The sequence below is a fragment of the Telopea speciosissima genome, chromosome 3, assembly GCF_018873765.1.
Source record: "Telopea speciosissima isolate NSW1024214 ecotype Mountain lineage chromosome 3, Tspe_v1, whole genome shotgun sequence".
In the NCBI taxonomy this organism is placed as follows: domain Eukaryota; kingdom Viridiplantae; phylum Streptophyta; class Magnoliopsida; order Proteales; family Proteaceae; genus Telopea; species Telopea speciosissima.
The window spans coordinates 30,183,310-30,203,054 of record NC_057918.1 but is presented as its reverse complement, the minus strand read 5'-3'; the positions used below and the strand labels follow the sequence as shown (position 1 = coordinate 30,203,054).

Sequence of the window (19,745 nt, the reverse complement as noted above, 5' to 3'; positions counted from 1 at the left end):
CCCTGGGTGATCCTAGCAAGCCCAGCCCCTCTCAAGTGTTGCTTGAGTAGAGAGAAACAAGAATTTGAAGGAGACGGTGGCGGTAACTTTGTACAGGCTTCCTTGTTCTTCAAACGGCCTTCACAATCTCCAATCTCCTTGCATTAGGTCTTCTAGTTGATGAAAGAACTCCATTAGATCTTCAAGTTTTCTTACATAGTATGGCCTTTATTGGAACCGTCTACTCTTCTATGGTTCCAAAGGGAGATACTAAGGATGTATAAGCTTGGTCGACTCTCAAACCAAGCTCTGATACCAAGTTGGAAATATTGCCAGGATCGATTCAAGAGAACAGAGAAGAGAAGAAGAGAACATGAGAGGAAGAAAAGAGAAGAAGAGAAAAGAGTGTGGAATCGTATGGGAGAGAGAATGGAGTCCTCTCCCCTATATTGATAGGTGCGACTTGTGTAGCGAGGTGCTTTCTGTAGTCGAACCTGTCAAGTTCAGTCTATGAATCCCCTACTACCTAAAAGGGGGACATTCTCAATCCAAAGTGAACTTTTGGTTAAAGCCTAAACCAAAGGTGCCTAGTAGCGCAGGGAGACTAATCAGGTCGCAAATCCCATCCTCAGCTAAACCAAGCCCCAGATGGTAGCCTAATTGAAGAAGTTGAGCTTGTGCCCAAGCCCACCTTATTATAGAATCTTAACGTGGGATAGAGGAGCGAATCAAAAACCCTCATCGCAAATTTCATTTGGGATATCCAAAAAGGATACTAAGGATGGTCATGGATGTACTAACATATTATTAGGAATTACATACACCTCCTTAGGGAGGTAAAAGGTAAAAAAAAAATACAATATAAGACAACAAGATAATAAACCAGTGCCCAAAGTACCTTTATTACATAAACTCTAACAGCTTCGCCTAATATTCGATTTGTTTATCCTCTAATTGCGGGTGGCCATTTTCCATCTGGATATTCTTTATGGATTTCGTTAGACCTTCCTGATTTCACTAATATTTGTTAGCTTGAAGGGGTTCCTGCTGCATGGCCCACTCTTGCCATGTGGACTTGTCATTTGGTAACAATTTTTCAAAGCCCTTTTCTAACATATGGCAATGTTGGATTGGTTTAAAAATCAACCCATGGTTAGATGATGATGGGGGGCCGGGCTAATGTTTGTAGATTTTGGAGACCACTAGATTCTATCACGTGAGAAAAATATTCATTGGAGATGGATCCCCTCCTAGCTTCCAGGTAGCCAGATCGCCAGTGCTTATTATTTATTTATGTATTTCTGTTATTTGATGACTATCAACACAATTTGATTAGAAGCAGATGGAAAGTACACAAGGAACCTAAAAAATGATATAATCCCCATGCATTCCCTTTTCGGATAGGTTGGTTGTATATATATATGACACCAAGTTTTTGGACTTTTAGAAAGATGGGTCCACTGCCACCTCCACACTCTGAATACACATGGATATTGTAACATTGACATCCATCCCTCCTCTCCTTCATGTTAGAGTTCCTCCTTCCAGTGGGCCCATCTATTTAGTAATTGGTATCGGCCGAGGTCTCGGCCGATCCGGATCGGTCCTGATCGGACAGATTTACCCCTGTTTCCTTTGAAAAGAGTAATTTTTTTTTTACATTTTTACCCTTGTCCGAACCGATCCACGGATATATTGTAACATTGACATCAATCCCACCTCTCCTTCATGTCAAAGTTCCTCCTTCCAGTGGGCCCATGTATTTAGTAATCGGTATCAGCCTCGGCCAATACTGATCCGGATCGGTCTGTATCAGTCCTGATCGGACAGATTTACCCCTGTTTCGTTTGAAAAGAGTTTTTTTTTTTTTTACATTTTTTCCCCTTGTCCGAACCGATCCACGGATACAGGATCAGTCGAGAATCGGTATCGGTCTCCACCAATACTGATATGAATCGGCCAATACAGCCGATCCGATACTGATTCCTCAAACCATGGTGAGCCCTGAGTGAGGGTGAATCATGGTAGTCTTGCATATGTCTCAGAATTGTTAACCTATGACAGATGGACTAGGGTTTTTCCCTCAAATTTAGTTTGAGTTTTCTGCCCCCTTAATGCCAATCTTCAACCACTCCTGTTTCCTGTACTGGATAAGACTTATCCTTGAAATTACTGAGGTCAGCATTTTTTTCTATTAGTATCTGAAAATTAATGAATACAGGGTCAAGTACATAGACCACTTGTACATACTGTAGATAACAATAATAGCAACAACAAAAAAGAAAAGTAAAGCCCACTCAGGTTACCCTATGAACCCCAACTCAGTCTCCTTTTTTTTTTTTTAAAATTGGAGTTCAGCAATTTGTATCTTTGTCAATAAGCATTTTCTTTGATAGTATAGATGTCAACGACTGTAATATGAAGGAGATCATGGGGGTTTCCTATTTGAATGCCTTATTTTCAATGTCATCACCATCTTGCCCACTTCCAATTGATGACTTTCTACTGTATAAGTGAACGAGTGTAATATGGAGGAGATCTAAGCCCCCATGTTGGAGGCTCGGCTCCCAAACCGTACGTAAGCTGCCTTGTATGTATCTTCCTGATTTTTCTTTTATTGGTGCTAAAAGAATAAAGGCTGAAGCAGTAAAAAGTTTTGGACTGGGAAATTCTTTATTTGTTTAGTTGACTCTTAGATTACACATCTAAGTTCTTCTTGCATCTAAATCCTAAGTAGTGCTCAAGTTTTCTGCTCGTGCTTCAAATAAAACTTGATTGTCTTTAACCTTTCTGTGTAGGATCACTTGGCTCTAATGATGGAACTACTTGGAATGATGCCACGCAAGGTAAATGCGTCAATTTTACAGAACTGAGCATTTTAGTTCCAAATGCCTGTTTTAACTTCCTGTTGGTCAACAAAATTTGATTTCAGATTGCATTAAGTGGTCGGTATTCTCGGGATTTCTTCAACAGGTATGGGGACTTGAGGCACATCCGTCGCTTGCGTTTCTGGCCTCTTAGTAAGGTGCTTGTTGAGAAATACGAATTCAGGGAGCAAGATGCAAATGATATGGCTGATTTCCTAGTCCCAATACTGGATTTTGTCCCTGAGAAACGGCCAACAGCCGCTCAATGCCTTCTTCATCCATGGATTAGTGCTGGCCCTCGGCTTCTTGAGCCTTCCATGCCTGCTGTTCAAAACCAGGATGTAGATGGTGATATTTCTGAGAGGAAGAAGAAAGAGAATGATGAGAGGGAGGCAATGGAGATGGGTGTGGGAAACATTGCGATTGGTGTAGCTCTTAAGCAGGTCAAAGATCCTCAGCCCAGTGGTAAACCCACCAAGGCAGCTCTTACTAATTCTTCTAGGTAGTGTCAGTGCTATGTTTTCTTGATGAAACTCTTGCACAACTTTGATCCACAAGAATTTGGAGTTGTGTGGGATGATCACTACACCTATTGCTTTTGGATCCATAGACGATTTAATGGATAGTGGGTGGGTGTGACCTGGAACTGTTTGTTCGACTGCAGCTGAAGAGAAGTGAAGTCTCAAATCAGCTAGATGTTCAGATTTTCCAAGATTTTTCCTATAATCTGCCATCTTCTCCTTGAGACATGGTTCTCCTTTCCTCCATGTACTACAGGTCAGCATAGGTACTAGTGGTAAACTCCACTCCCTTATTAAACTTATTTGTTGTGGAGGGATTCATGTATAACATTTAACACTACAGAAAATTGATTTTTTTTTTTTTTTTTGGGGGGTGGGGGGGATTTCTAGAATCATCTTCGCATTTGTGCTATTTAGTGTTGAGCACTTCTTTTGTTGAGATTGCACTTCCTCCTTCCACTATAACTGCCAGTTTTTGTGTGATTCTTTGCCGCAATTGTTGTCCTGCTTTATGGAAAGCTTAAACCTGGTATTTTGTAAAGTTTTTGGTTAGTGCTAGTCCTATCTGTGATAGATTAATGATGCAAGGTTCAAATTGTTATTGGTCGTACGTGTTAGTTGAGTAACTTTGGGGTTGTCTGCCAGCGTGAAAATATTTCTTGTTTAAAAAGACTCATTGAACTTTTCCTGTTTGTGCTGAACACATTGTGGTTATACTGAGCAGAAGTGATATAGGTTCTCCATCACCTCAACCAAATCCTATCTTGTATTAAGGTCGTCCTCACAGTTGAAAGATGAAGGATTAAAGTAATTTCATCCAATGAAAGAGAGGATGCGTTAAGCCATAGACTTTTGTGAATGTTTTTCCATTGTTGGGGGGCTGCTCTTTAGTTCACACTGGGGGGCTTATGTGAATGTTTTCCATTTGTCGAGGGGCTACTCTTTAGTTCACAGTCGAGAGGTTTGTGATGATGAACCTGTAGTGATCTATTGAGCTGCTGGTGAGGAGTGGGCAAGTTGTAATGCCATGTCCTGTCTTTTGGTGAGTAGGTTGGGCTGCCTAGCTTCATTCTTAAGCGTCACATTCTCAATTCCCTCTTCATGAGTTTCCACTATAGAGGAAAAATGGTATTTCTTGTCTTAACCAAAGGTAGAAATGACCAGTCGCTGAAGCCAAAGTTCCTTACCTTTGAAGATGAAGATAAACAGGATTTCGTCCCTACCTCTTGCACTTTTGGGGTTGAGATCCTTGATTCTGTTGATGGTTTGGTTCCTGGCTCACCAGTTGGTATTGGCAGTGTTTTTAGAGATTCAGATGGAAGGTTCATCGCTTGCTTTTCGTAGTTTGTTGGGAACACATTCTCTTAGGTTGCCAAGGCTCTCGCTGTTCGTCAAGCATTTATGTTGGTTCTCTCTTGGGTCATCATTGAAACTGATTGTTTGAGGCTCTCTCATTCTTCAAAGGATATCCACAAATATTTCTTGGAAAATCTGTACCATCATTGCTGATTGTTTCTGTTTAGCAACTTCCTTCTCAGAAATTTATGGACAGCAATTTTGTAGCCGATGATGCTCTGGCTAGTTTTGGTGGCCAACATCATATCTTTATGTTATGGGTTATCTCTCCATCCTCTGTTCTTTTCTTAGTGGTGTTTCACCTTATTAATATATCATTTTACCCCAAAAAAATTCCTTGATTCTGTAAGGCCGTTGTAGTAATGTGGATGGAGGAATGAGGTCTCAGTTTTGGGTCTGTTCCATCAGATCCAGCTAAGTTTATTTCCACCTTGGTGGCACTTTGGTTTGCAATTCAATGCACACAAACAATTGAGGAACGAACAAAATAGGTTTCGTCCTCTGCTAGCTCACCCCTAACTCTCAAACTCCATTTCTCTATGTGGTGTTTGTTTTTTAATTTTCATTTCAGGATGCAACTAGGGTTCTTCCAAGTTTCCCCTCACATGATATGAGATATGCCTATAACTTGATTTGATGATTTTCATCTGATAGATTTTACCTAATTTTGGATGGTGTAGGCAATGTGGGTATCCATTTTCAAGAGTAGAACGTGCAATTAAGAGTGAGATACATACATAGAGAGTTGTGCTAGTGTGACTGGAGCTTCCTCAAACAAATTTTTTTTCTTCTAATGACTAATTGTAGATTAATTCCAAAGCACACTCATATTCTGCTTCAATACCAAACAGGATTGGGAGTCCAGCTGATAACAGGGATTCGCTGTGAGGAAGCCGCGTTAACTGAGAAGCAGAAGTGCCATTAACATGCTTGATAAAGGAACAGATATGTTGTCATCAACTTTGGTTGTTGGAAGGGATTCCACAACTGTAGCTCCTAATGAGACTAAAGCTACTCTTTTCACTGTCCATGGCCAATCCAACTGAAAGTACCCAAGAGCAGAAAAGAAGTAGAGCATCCTGCACAAAAGATAGAATTCAATGCAAGCAACACTGCTATGGTTAATTTCCATTAGAAAATCCAAAGTAATTCGTTCACATTTCAGTTCAGTGGGATTGGAGGTACAAAACCTACCCTATAGAAATCAAGAACCCAGACAGAAACATAGAGAAGCTCCCAATCCAACTCTTCTGTATATTATACTGGAGTTTTAGTGCCCCAAATCTTCTCCCCATGATATCGGCAAACCCTGTTTGACACATTTGAAAGAACATAAGTTGAAGGGCTCCAAGAGATGAGAATTTGAACAAAAGGAGAGTTTTTACCATCTCCACCACACATCATAGCTAATGCAATCACTCCAACTGGGGAATCACGCCAGAAGATGACCGCACAAAAAATCAAAATCAAAACATAGTAAAGTGGACCTCGAAGCAATTCCCTGCAAATACGAACACAATATTACATTACAAATAGTTTCATGCAATCAGGAAACAGATAAGGGAGACAACTCAAAGATGGTAAGTGGAGAAATTACTTTGGGTTTCCTTCTCGAGTCACAGATTTAATGAGACCTTCATCAGTGGCCAGAGAAAGGCCATAGATGATTAGCCTTATGCAATTGACAATAGGAACGAAAGCAGCAAAATATCGAGCCTCTGGTGAAGTGCTATCCTAGGTTAAGTTGATTAAATCAATTAAGTGTTTCAAATATGTATAAAGCTGACCTTGTAAATAATAAAATAATTTGAAGCAATCAGAAGACAGTACCTGAATAGAGGCCAAGAAAGCATGAAAAGAAGCCCGGACAATATATGGACCAGTTTTCTACTCAAATTCTGCTCTAAAGAGGAGAAAAAAATAATATCCGTTAAAATGTAATGGTCAAATTGACAGAGATGTGCCAAGCTGAGAGAGGAGAGCATACTTGCTGATTCAGTCCAAACCCATCAATTACAGAGGTCATATTCTTCTATATCACAAGTCGTTTGAAAATCCTATGTTTTTGATAATACTGGATCACATATTCAATTACTGTCTAACAAGCTTATGATCATGCATTTCAGTCATGATATGAGCCATGTAATATGATAAATATGACTGAGCTACTTTCCAGAATACAATAGAACCATACATAGTTGAATTACCAGTTATTTTTTCATTCCCCTCAGTTGAATTACAAAAATGTGTAAGACATTGAGCTTCAGGTTAGTGTTGAACTATTTTCAGATGGATTTTGGTTAAAAATAGGAGCTGTGTACTGTTGTTTTAAATCGCCTTTAGCTTTCTAGAATAAATTGATCATAGTAATTTTCTATTTACTGTTATGGGAGCTGAGTTCTGGGTTAGTACCATCATGTTGTGAGTGACAGAGCTCTCATTTGGCCCATTCAAGGGGCCTAGATGGATTCCAGGAACAGTGTTAGTGCCATTAATACCAATTGATTCCCCCCTCCCCTTTGGGTCCAAAGAGACATTTGAGATCTAAGAGACTTGGAATAGGAGATCTTCATTATCTATGTCATTGAGAGGTAGGAGATTTTCAAAGTTCATCCTCTGGACTTGGGATGGGTGGATTGGCTGCTTGGTTGGTCAAAGGATACCAGCAAGCTGGTGATATCATTGGATTATCATGGTCAAAGGTCCATGAAAAGAGCTCACACTAGAAAAACAAAGTGAAAATACAACATCATAGCAGTCCAACTAAGAGTAGAGAAACAGATCCATTTAATTTCTTGTAGTCCAATCCAACAGAAGATAGAAACATGCCAAGCAGTACTATGATTGTTAGTCATTAACCACAATAGGGGGAATGTCTCTATCATGGAGTGTGTTAGTTGTAGAGTTTGGTCTTATGTTTAATTGTTAATAGTTGTTAGTGTTATTGTTTGTAAGATTTCTACTTCCACAAGAGTTGTAATTGTCACATATATATAGAATGGAAGGGGACTGCCGATAGACACATTGACTGCTACTCTTATTTTCAGCAGTCTCCTCTCTTTTCATCTCCATCATCTCTCTTTCTTCAGAATTACAGGTACTAGTTTCAGGTCCTGGTTTCGCTACAATTACAATACATATGAGGCTTCTATTATACAGCAACCCAGTAATTTGTTGCAAGAAAGAATTTTTTTAGGCAGAGGAAACCTCTAACAGATATGATCCTTAGCAAAAGGCTTGCAAAGGAAGCCAATGACATTCACCCAGGGTGTAGGACCACCATCAAAATTCAAAGGTGGGGACTTGAAAGGATAGCAGACCTCTGAGAGTATTGGTTCATCAGAGGAGAGACTAAGGATGCAAACACTTATGTTACATTAGGAGCAGAGTTTCAAACTCTCAATATTAGGCATGATATCAAGAGCAGAGTTTCAGACTCCACTTGCAGCCTCAGGCTGGGTGAATGAAATGGTAGAACTCTCCAAGCAGAAAGACCAAGTTTTACATTTTGGTTCAGCATATCTCAACCTCATGGTGTGAAACATGTAGTGAAATTGGGAACTGTCAACTGTCGCACTCCACCTAAAGGAAGATGAAGGTTTGGTATGGGTGGACATGGAACACCTAGCACTTCTGCTTGCAGCAAGACATGTCTCTTAAGGCTAGAGTGAATTTTGATAGCAATTGATTAGTTTAGATTCTCAAATTTTAGTTCGTTTAGTTAGGTTTTGGGTAACTTTTAGACAGATGAACTTTTTTTGTTTTTTGTTTTGGGGGGAGGGGTTATGATTAGACACAAAGTTTTAGGTTTTATATTCTCAAATTGAGATGGCATGGCAAAACTATCGAATTTAAAACAATTTATACTTGGCTCCATTTGGTTGTAAGTAGAGGAGGGGGGGAAGGGAAGAAAATGATAGTTTTATAATCATGATTGTGTAATCTATCTGAAAGTCTTACTATATTTGATAACTATTATTTTTCGATGTAATATTTATTAGAAAATCTTATCATAATCAAAGTTGGTGAAAAAGAGATTGTAACCTAAAATTTTTGCCCTTTTAGTATAACACACTTCTTTCTAAAATACAATAATTAAACGTGTATTTGAGACGTGCAAGACAATAACAGTTCTTGAGAATAACATTAATAAAAAATCACTTTCAAATTATTTTGAAAATCTTTTTTTACCAGACTTAAAAAACTCCAAGAATAAAATAAGGGTCCATAAAAAGATGATTACAACTTCTCAATTCACCACTTTGGTTACATCAAGATGCACAAATATGTTATGTTATGGGAAAAAGGTTTTCTGAGTTGGTGGGGTAGGGTATGCGAGCATATCTGTGTCATCTCTCTCATCCTCAAGTAAAATGACCTCACTGCCCTCCAAGGATATTTTTTAGCTGTGCACTCCTCTTTGTCCATTGCTCAGAGAACTCTCTCCCTTATTTTATTTTCAAATCAATGTGATTTAATTGTGAAGTAAAACAATATTGGAGAAAGTTTTCCTTCCTGACATGGTGAAGGTTCACCATACCATCCCTAGGATTCACAAACCCCTATAGGGTTTTAGTAAGTTTTCAAAACAACCCTCTGATACCCTCCCACGAGCTTATGAAGTCCCATGGTGAATGGATTCACCGTGGCTTAAGCAAACTCGGTCCAATACAATTAAATAACTAAATTTGAAAGGATCGCATTTTCTTTTACTCATGTTGTGAGTGAGCCGTCCTTTATGGGGAGAGAAAAACTTTCTCTTATTTAAAATGTTTTGAAGTTATTTAGACTCAATCAATGCAGAGGGGATAGGGCTCCATTTGTGGGGTGGCAGGGTGTCCATCACACATCGGACCGCCCTGCTGCCCCGGGCACGCAGCCCAACATAGGGGTGGTGTATGGGGCTGCGCATCCGGGGCAGCAAGGCCGTCTCATGTGTGTCGGACGCCCTGCCGCGCCACAGAGGATCCAGTTCCGGTAACTACCAATAGGTCTGGTAGTTTACATTTTTACTATCCTAAATGAGAAGAGGAGAAAGGAATGAAAGATTAGGGAGAAAAAATGCGAGACAAATTGGATTATGTTCCATTTACACTAAATGTGAGGCAATGGTCCACTTGCAACCAAATGGAGCCTAGAAGAAAAGAAAGGATGGGCGCGATTAGGGGGGGAAAAAGCCGGACCTGTTGGATTATGTTCCTTTGGGTGAGTTTGTCGAACCCAAGAACGAGAGAATAAGCGCCGGCCAAGACGAGTGTCGTTGCACCTATATCCTGCAAAAGTGCGCCGTGATGCTCATTGAAAGGGCGAAGAATTGCAGAAGAGGGCTTGAAGCCGGACGAGCCGGTTAAATCCTTAATACTAATAGTGGGATTAGCCCACCATGCTCGCTTCCGAAGACAGGGGAAAGCAGGTGAGACCTTGGTGACGGTGATTCCACAGCGACCAACACCACAGATTCTCGAGCGTCGGAGGGAGGGTGTGATGCATAAAATCCCACACGCCGCCACAACCCCCATGCCGCCTGTCTTGAGGTGAGGCCTTACACTGTCACACAGTGACTGATAACTGCTCTCTCGCTCTCCTCCTTTCTCAGTTTCTCCTTGTCCTTCTCTTTAAGCTTTCAAGTTTTAAGCTTCAGGGCCTCCCTCCCTCCCTCTCTGTCAGCTTAATCATGATGGGAGCTCGATTGGGTAGGTAACGTACATTATGATTTTTCAAGCGATCATTTGTTTTAATTGAATAATCCATGGAACTCTCACTCGTAAGAAACGAAATCAATCCTTCCGCGATTGCGATTTGCGAAGGATAACCATTTCAAGAGATGTGGTGAGGGAGGGAAGTTCTATTAGCTGTCAACTAACAAGTCAGATGTCAGGAACAGACCTTTACCAATCGTGAATTGAAATAAATGGCCCCCATAAATTCATAAATGCCCATGCAACTGTGAAAAACTCATCCGTGGCCGTGGATTGGGATTGGGATTGGGTTTGGGTTTGTGAAAAACTCATCCGTGGCCGTGGATTGGGATTGGGATTGGGTTTGGGTTTGGGTTTGGGCTTGGGTTTGGGTTTGGGTTTAGGATAGCCCAATGAGGCATCATACGGCTGGGTTGGGATTGGGATTGTCCAAGGCGTTGGATGCCTCATTGCCACTCGGGTTGCTCATTGCAGAGGATTTATGGCTGATGGCAGTCTTTCAGACCAGGGTTTTAGTAATGGGTATTGATTTTTATCGAGATCGATCCAGATTGGTTCATATCGGTATACGATTTTGGGGGAATTCCTAGATCTACTTAGATTGTAAAAAAAATCACAAAAATAGTAAGTATAAATTCTGTTTCTCCATCACAAATTACAATGCTGAAAAGATTTACCAAATCTCTATGAATAAAAATAGTTAAATGAATAACCTAAAATACTCCCAATTTTCTTCTTTCTCCTTCATTCTTTTTTTTTCTTTTTCTTTCTCCTTTGACAAAGGAACACCTCCGTACTCCCTCCTCCCCCTCTCGCCCACCTTCATCTCTACGAATCTGCCCTCACCACCACTGCCACCCACCCTCTCCCTCCCCTACAATCCCACATTCTTTAAATTAACCGTTTCCCCTATTCATTTTGCCCATAATAATGAAATTTTGATGTTCATAGGTCTTCCAAATTATCTGTAATGGGGTTTGTCTCTTACTGATGATTTGTATGATGGCTTTGAAGCTGTGATTGTGAAATCCATTATATTCGACAACTTAATCACAACACTGATCCGTCAATTTCAAAGGTTGAATTTTGAACTCAAAATACAGAAATCCCTTAGTCTCTGGAAAGATGCTCTTAGAAGGGTCGGGTTTTAAAATTTGACAAATGGAAACCATGATTTCAATAAAGGCAGCTTCTTTAGAGAGGGAAATTAAATCCATCGAGAGACAGAGAGAGAGATTGTGGTTTCTTAAATTATTCTATTCGTAGTTGTTTTGTTTTTTTCTCTTTTATTGAATGGTTTATAAGGAATGGGTGCATGCTGGGGCGGATTTGCATGAGAGGGAGAGGGAGGAGGAGTGCGGAAGTGTTTTTCGGAGGAGGAAAAAAAGAAAGAGAAGAAAGAAGGAATGAGAGAGAAAGAAATTGGGGTATTTTAAGTTATTCATTTAGCAATTTTTACTCATATAGGGATTTGGTAAATCTTTTCAATATTATAACTTGTGACACTAAAACATAATTTGTACCTACTATTTTTGTAATTTTTTTTACAATCTAGTAGATCTAGGCAATTCCCCCTAAGATTTTTTGTTATATTCTTACCCTTGTTCGATCCATAGGTACAGGATAGGCCAGGAATCAATATTGGTCTCCACTGATATCAATATGAATCGATCGATCCGAGCAATCCAATACCGATTCTTCAAACCTTGCTGAGGACCTCTCCCCCATCAGAACGTACCAATCCCCATAAACATGTAGTCAAGGGTTTCCCAATTGATACACACGACATTTGTTAGATTTTTTGGGGGCACAAGAACGCTCCGAGGTTACGTGGTCATTGAAAGTACACATAAGAGCATCAATGGGAGTGGGATTTTTTTTTCATTTCAAGGGGTGAGGCAATCATTTTGTGTTGTCCAGTGTCTAGACACAGCCTGTCACAATCTTTTGCCCTTTTTCTTTTGTTTACCTACCTAAGTGCATCACGGGACTTTAATTATAACTATTACAGAATAAGACTTTCCATTTTTACCATGTTCTCCCTAGACTCTTACACTCTCTTGGAAGCGTACCAACCAACTACTTTGTGCGGTTTTTCTTTGATTTGTTAGATTAACTTGTTCACAAGAAATGTTGTCTAAGTAGTGAAAAAGAATTAAGGAGAAAGAACGCTACCTAAGTGCGTGCGGTGCACTACCCTTGCACCCAGACATAAGGGCATGCGAAATAACCGCCACACCCCCATGAAAAGGCAGAAATTCCTAAAGATACGATTGTCATTTTGTGCACCTCTGTGTTTGGGTGCAGGGGCTATACACCCCACACACCCAAATAGCCTTCTCTTTCTCAAAAAATTATAAGATATTAAACTAAAAATTCTAGATGACAATTGACACATTAATGACTTTAGAGTAAAATGAGCCTAGTAACGATCATGTTGCATTCTTGCGAGCAAACCAATGAAGAGACTTGGTAGTTGATTGTTCTTATCAGTGCAATTAAATATTACATGTTTTGGTGTACTAATGATTGTCATCTCCCTGACTATATATGACTTGATTCATGATATTTGTTTATAAATGAAAAAGATTCCCAATAAAGAATCCAGTTTCCCAACTTTACGTGTAAGATCTAATTATAATTGGACAGAAATTTCGAGCACAGTGGCATGTTTTGAAAATAGTTTACAAAAGGATTTAAAATTATATTAATTGTCAATAATTATATTTTTAAAAATATTTTCTTAAAATAATTTTGCGTCCGATCAGGTATCGATCAACATTCTCTGTATAAGTTGTTTCGACGAACTAGGAAGATGAGTATTTATTTCCATGCTTGTGGGTCTATTATGTGACATTGTTAAATGGAGGAACCAAAATATAATGAAACTATTTGTTCATTTGTTGAGACTTAAATGTTATTTTCTACGTAAAATTTTCCTAATATGTAATTATTTTTATTAAGAAATCAGGCTAGGGATACTGCGTAGGATCACCCAATAGGATCCCACAGTTCTCTAAAGCAATCCTAATATGTAAATATCTTTAGGGAAAAGGTTTTGTACAATGCCAACTCAAAAATGAAATTATATATCCCCTCACAAATCACTGGTTATGTGAGAGGATGATATATCATAAAAGCCCCTACCCCTTTTGTCAGATTCCAAAGAGGCTTCATTTATTCACCTGAAAGTGCACTCTAGGAGTGTAGGGAATCCTCTTCCATATCATCTTTATTTAAGAAATAAAGATAATGAATAGTTGAGTAGTGTTATTTCTTCTTAAAGCTATCTTAATAAATTATAATCTATCAATATAACAACATAGAAGAGGGAGATACCACATCCTGTGCAAGAGAATCTCTCTCTCTCTCTCTCTCTCTCACACACACACACATTGTCTCTTCCCTCCCTCTATTTGTGAGCTAGGGTTTTGAACCCTCCTGAGTAAAAAGTTTTTTTTTGTTGCATATCTCGTGCAAAAGTTGTTCAAGGGATTTCTGTTCAACCTATGTAAGTGAGTTTAATCAAGTGTTGTATACCTTTGGAGTGTTTGCGATGGTGGGCTATCAAGTAACCCTAAGCCCCTACTATTGTAGTTTGAATTCCATAATGTTGCATGAGGTTAGATTCATGATTTAAAAATTTTCATTTGTTATTGAAGTTATATACTAGATGCGATATATTCTAGGGCTATAAACAACACTTTTGAATAGTTTTGTAACCCCCTTCTCTCAAAAAAAAAAAAATTAGAAGTTTAATTGAATGTTTTCTATGAAGTAAAACAATAAATGTTAGAGGTTGATGTAGCTTAAAATGGGAGGATTCAAAATAAATTAAAAAATAGAAAAAATACAGGATAACAAGGGTTAGAGATGACCAATTAATTCAAGGGTCAAGGAGGATAATTTAATGTTGAGTCTTCTAGGGACTCACTCACTACTAGAGAACCACAAATTCACAATATGGCTCAGTATGGCACACCCACAACTTCTAAAAGTACAATTTATCAACTCTACATTTTAATTAAGCTGAAAGATACATATATAGGGGAGGTGAAAGAGTCATTGGAAAATAACAATTGAAAGAGAGAAAGAAAGTGGAATGGACATTAGATGTTTGTGATGTCATCGGAGCATTAATGGCTAGTGATAGTATGGCTTCAACATTCTCCCATGTTTTTTAAAGAATTCGTCTTTGAGTTTGAAGCGACTATCTTTTTTCTCCACAAAACAACATTTTGGTGTGTATTTCGTTGAATACTAGATGTTTACTCCCATCTACCAAGCTTGCAAAATGATTCTTGGAAACCCTCCATATTGTCAAGTTTGCTTCTTGAATTTCTGATCAATTTTAGAACTTGTTTTGTGCAATAATCAAAATTTGCTTTGTTATCAAATTGATGCAGATCAAAAGGCCTTTTGAGCCAAAGAAAACCACTTCATTTTGGATCTCTTGGGGACTCACTCACCCAAGTGTGACCTACTCACCATTAGATGATTTCAAACCCACAATGCAGTTCACCATGACACACCCACAGGCTAGACAGAAAATACAAATTATCAACTATGATTCTAAAAAGACGAATTATATATATATAGATTTTTTTTTTTGAGGAGGGGTGGGGGGGTAATGAATTATATATATAGATAGCTAGACATAGAAAGAGTGAAAAGGGAAGGGACGGGAAAGAACCGTTGGAATAGAAATACAGAATGGTTGTAATAAATCCACTGATAAGAACCGATGGACAAGAGAGAGAAAATGAAGTGGACATTAAGACTGTATCATGGGCTAAGATTTGGTTTCACTACAAAGTTTAGAAAGTTCGTTATAAAGTAACTTAAGAAGAGGGTTTTTAGAGCAAGCGGTATAGACGAGTGGATTTGGCTCCTGTCTTGCAGTGGCAGGAGTTGGAGCGTCCAGTCCAGCAAAACCATAGCAAAAACAGGGGTGGGGTGGTCATTTAATAGGTGGGTCCCATCTGAGCCCCACATGTAAAATGACCATCCCACCCCCTGTTTTTAGGTGGTTTTGCTGAGCTGAACACTCTAGCTCTCGCCACTGCTGGATAAGAGTCAAATTCTAGACGAGTGCACCAATGAATTGCAACAAAACAATCATACATTGGAGAGTAGCTGATCAGTAATTTCATGTGAGATGTGAGAGGAGAGAGACACAAATGAGTTGCAACAAAACATATCATCCCTAATTTACCCTTGCAATCCCTATTTTTGACATTCAGGACTAGGCAAGGTCAGCCTATTCCTGTTTTTTGGTTTTTTTTTTTCAACCATATATAAATGGATTATTATGTATAATTATATACTATATATTTATATACACAGGCCTGGATCGAGACCTCAGCCCATGCCCGACCCTACCCGAACCCAAAAGTCTCAACCTTGTGGTTGGAAAAGCTCAACCCAAACCTTGTCCGGTTCAGGGCGGATAGTAGAGCAAAGCTCTCGTCGATCTAGTGGTGGAGGATAGCCGTAAGGAAGAATCTTTCATTCGGTAGCTAGATGCTACTGTTGATTGCAAAGCTCAATCACAGTCTAAATGAGTTGAGCCTCTAAAAACAACCTTCCTGTGTCTTGTCTTCTCCCATGTCGCCAATGAAGAAGAAGATAGAAGAAAATCCTTAGAGCCAGACCATATGGCCATCTCCGATGTATGCATGTTTGACACATAGGAATCCGTAGTAAAGCTGTCGTCCACCTCTCAAGCATGCATCGTGTATTGCATGCAGCAACGACACGTGTTCTGCCAACTTTTATTTATTCATCACCGATCAGGTCCGGTCCAACCAGAGGGTTCAAAAGCCATACGTGTCATAGAACCTGGATGTGCTAATGCCACGCGTCCATCCAACGCCACCATTTACCTCCACGTGTCATCTCCTGGAATCTTCTAATCCTTTTATCTTTTATGTATAAAAGGAGATACCTTTTAAGGCTTAAGCACCTATAAACGGCTATATTATACACTTCACACACAGTTCCTCATATTACATACATCACTATTCAGAGATCACCCGATCGGATCAGGTCCATACGAAGATGTCGTCAAGACAAGCTAGCAAAGAAGAGAGAGCAGAGGCTGCTGCTAAGGTGGCCGCTTCGGAGCTCAGCGATGTCAACCGGAATAGAGAGTACGAAGAAGGTTCCAAGACTACTGCGGACAAGCGAGAGCAGCAGGGAATCGGCGTGCTGGGAACCCTTGAGAAAGGCACCGAGTCCGTCTTGAAGGCCGTTCAAGGCACTTTAGAGCATGCCAAAGAAGCTGTCGTCGGCAAAGCTCACGACACCGTCGATAGGACCACTGAAGGCGCTTACGTCGCCGGTTACCGAGCCGTTGATTCTGATGCTAGTAAGACGAGAGAGGCGACAGATAAGATGGGCCAGTACAAAGACTACACGGCCGACAGGGCGAAGCAAACCAAGGACGACACCGCTGAGAAGATGGGCGAATACAAGGACTATGCGGCTGACAAGGCCAACCAAATCAAGGACTCCTCTGCGGGTAAAATTGGCGAACACAAAGACTACACGACCGACAAGGCGAAGCAAACCCAGGACTCCACTGCTGAGAAGATGGGCGAATACAAAGACCACACGACTGACAAGGCGAAGCAAACCAAGGACTCAACTGCGGAGAAGATGGGCGAATACGAGGACTATGCGGCTGACAGGGCCAACCAAGCCAAGGACTCCTCTGTGGGTAAAATTGGCGAATACAAGGACTACACGGCTGAGAAGGCGAAGCAAGCCAAGGACTCCACCATAGAGAAGGTGGGAGAGTACAAGGACTACATTGCTGAAAAAGCGAAGCAAACCAAGGACACCACCGCCGAAAAGATGGGTGAGTACACGGGTTATGCAGCTGATAAAGCAAAGCAAGCCAAGGACACGACTGCTGAAAAGTTGAAGCAAACAAAGGACTCAACCGCCGAGAAGACTGTCGAATACAAGGACTATGCGGCTGAAAAGGCAAAGCAAGCCAAAGACGTGACTGTGGACAGGGCAAAGCAGGGGAAGGACACCACCATGGAGAAGATGGGGGAGTACAAGGATTACACTGCCGAGAAGGCCAAGGAAGGGAAAGAATCTACCCTTGAGAAGCTAACTGAACTCAAGGACGCGGCGGTGGATACTGCTCGACGGGCGGTGGAAATGTTGGCTGGTAAGAAAGAAGAGACGAAACAGAAGGCAGAAGAGACTGGAGAGGCAGCCAAGGTTAGTAAATTTTTAGTATAAATTAAAATTATTGAGTGTTTGAAATATTGAAAGGTGTATATTACACATTGCAGGAGAAGATGGGTGAGAAAGAGGAAGAGGCGAGACGAAAAATGGAAGAGCTAAAATTGAAAGGTGAAGAGACTGGAGACGCAGCCAAGGTTAGTAAATTTTTAGTAGAAATTAAAATTAGTGAGAGTTTGAAATATTGAAAGGGTTATATTACACATTGCAGGAGAAGATGGGTGAGAAAGAGGAAGAGGCGAGACCAAAAATGGAAGAGTTGAAATTGAAAGGTGACGAGTACAAGGACGAAGACGGAAACAGGGCCGGAGAGGCGAAGAATACGGCGGAGAGTGAGAGGTTTGTGATTGAAACTGATTTCATTCCGATTCCTTGCTCCCTAATTTGTATAATATGCTAGGATTAGGGTATAAGGGTTTGATTAATTTTGGATTATGGTGCGTAATGTGACAAATTAAAACAGGGGGAACGCTGGGAGGGGAAGTATATTTAGTTCCATTGGGGGCGTTGCGGAGACCATCAAGGAGAAGCTAACCAGTACTAAAGATGTGGCAGAGCAGAAACGAGATGAGCAAGCTCAACGGCACAGTGGAGGTGGTGATGACAGAACCACAGGTGCAGACACCGTTGTGGTGGAGACCATGGAGTCTCCGGCCGTGGTGGAGACGGTTACTGTCAGGACATCCGATCATGGGGATCGTGATCGTCACGGCAAAATGTGATGGCACATACTAAGTGATTCCGTGCATGCATGGAGGACGATTGGTGTATCTTTTGTGTTTTATCTTTATAGTGTTTGAGAAGTTCTTTAAACGTGTAAGTAGTCCTGTTTGATCTTTTATGGTTAATTTACTTTTTGCCTTTTTCTGCACCTTTTGTGATATGATACTTCTAAGATTAATCGAGGACATGGACGGATCCACATCCTCTACTTCCATAATAGTACTTCCATCCTACTTCAATGCATGCACATCACGCCATCTGGCCTGACAGGGATCCAACGTCTGGAATTGAAAGGATTCAAAAAAATTCAAAATGGTTTTCAAAATCTGATGAGACCTTGAACCAAGCCTTAAACCTTTAAACCACCCAACCCGATCGGTTCAAACTCACTCAAACCAAACCCCAAACCCATCAACCCTCAAATCTCCTCTCTTTTAGAAAAATCCCTAAGTCTGAACTTCTCTTCGTCTTTCGAAATACTCAGAGCAATTCCATCGAATGACAGTCTCCTCTTCTTCCGAAAAACTCAGAGCAACTCCAAATCCATCGTTCATGGCCATGGGGATCTAACGCACTCTGCTTCGCTCTGCTACCTTCGTCTCTTCTTTCGGAAACTCAGAGCCAGAGCAGTACTGTCGGGTTGGGTTCTCTGTTGTAGTCAAACGGTTTCTGTTTTTACAGATCTAAGATATAAGTTGAACCTCTAGATGCCCCCTATGGTCTAGCATTCTCATTTGAGTCCACTAGTTGCACTAAACCCCTTTTCCGGTTTGTTTACTTTCATTCCTAATGTAAATCTCTTTGATTCCCCTAATTTTATTTCTATTTCTATTCCCTTAGAAAATAAGAGATTTAGTTTCAGAAGCACAAAATGAATTTGGTGGGTTAAAATGAATTGTCGACATGAATTGAATTTTTTTTAACTAGTCCTAACTATTCAAGAGTTGGTAATTGAAAATTTTGGATTGGTTGGTCTATGAATTGTCATGGAAGATTTACACAGTTGGAATTCAAAGGATAAAAATTTTCCAAAAAACAAGGTACCTTACCTTCTCTAAGAGAGAATAACCATGAATGATAGGTTTATTAGGTGAATAACATTTTTCTTGGGGTTATGCTAATTAACTTAAATAACATGCTGATATGAGATTCTGCAAATCCAATTATAACAACTCATTTTCCTTACTGGTCTATGGAGTTCCTAGAACTCACTGTTTTCTCTGTTCTGCTGGCTATCATGCAACCAAGTTAGTATTAAATAGATAATCCAAATTTTCCCATTTTATTTCTGGAATTTTCTCTTATCTTTTTTTTTTTTTTTGGTTCTTTTCTTGCATTAT

The 19,745-nt window shown here is 40.1% G+C and overlaps 3 protein-coding genes across 3 annotated transcripts in view; 2 read left to right on the top strand and 1 right to left on the bottom strand.

The window, feature by feature from the left end:
* The window catches only part of LOC122653998 (SRSF protein kinase 2), a 31,863-nt gene extending 28,153 nt beyond the window's left edge, over positions 1-3,710 (top strand). The window contains exons 3-4 of the mRNA XM_043847971.1: positions 2,778-2,825; positions 2,912-3,710. Coding sequence (XP_043703906.1) covers positions 2,778-2,825; positions 2,912-3,352 — 489 coding nt within the window. The 3' untranslated portion in view covers positions 3,353-3,710. The remainder of the gene's footprint in view (positions 1-2,777; positions 2,826-2,911) is intronic.
* A 1,859-nt stretch (positions 3,711-5,569) lies between these two features.
* Positions 5,570-10,290, bottom strand: LOC122653999 (probable phytol kinase 1, chloroplastic). The gene is made up of 6 exons (XM_043847973.1): positions 9,907-10,290; positions 6,554-6,621; positions 6,321-6,452; positions 6,109-6,224; positions 5,918-6,032; positions 5,570-5,802 (listed from the first exon to the last, which is right to left on the bottom strand). Exons 1-6 carry the CDS (start codon positions 10,240-10,242, stop codon positions 5,622-5,624), a joined length of 948 nt encoding a protein of 315 aa, XP_043703908.1. The 5' UTR covers positions 10,243-10,290; the 3' UTR covers positions 5,570-5,621.
* A 6,192-nt stretch (positions 10,291-16,482) lies between these two features.
* On the top strand, positions 16,483-18,404 carry LOC122655059 (embryonic protein DC-8-like). Its single transcript, XM_043849304.1, has 3 exons — positions 16,483-17,658; positions 17,894-18,021; positions 18,146-18,404. The coding sequence occupies exons 1-3, from the start codon at positions 16,483-16,485 to the stop codon at positions 18,402-18,404; spliced, it is 1,563 nt and encodes a 520-aa protein (XP_043705239.1).
* Positions 18,405-19,745: the final 1,341 nt, after the last annotated feature.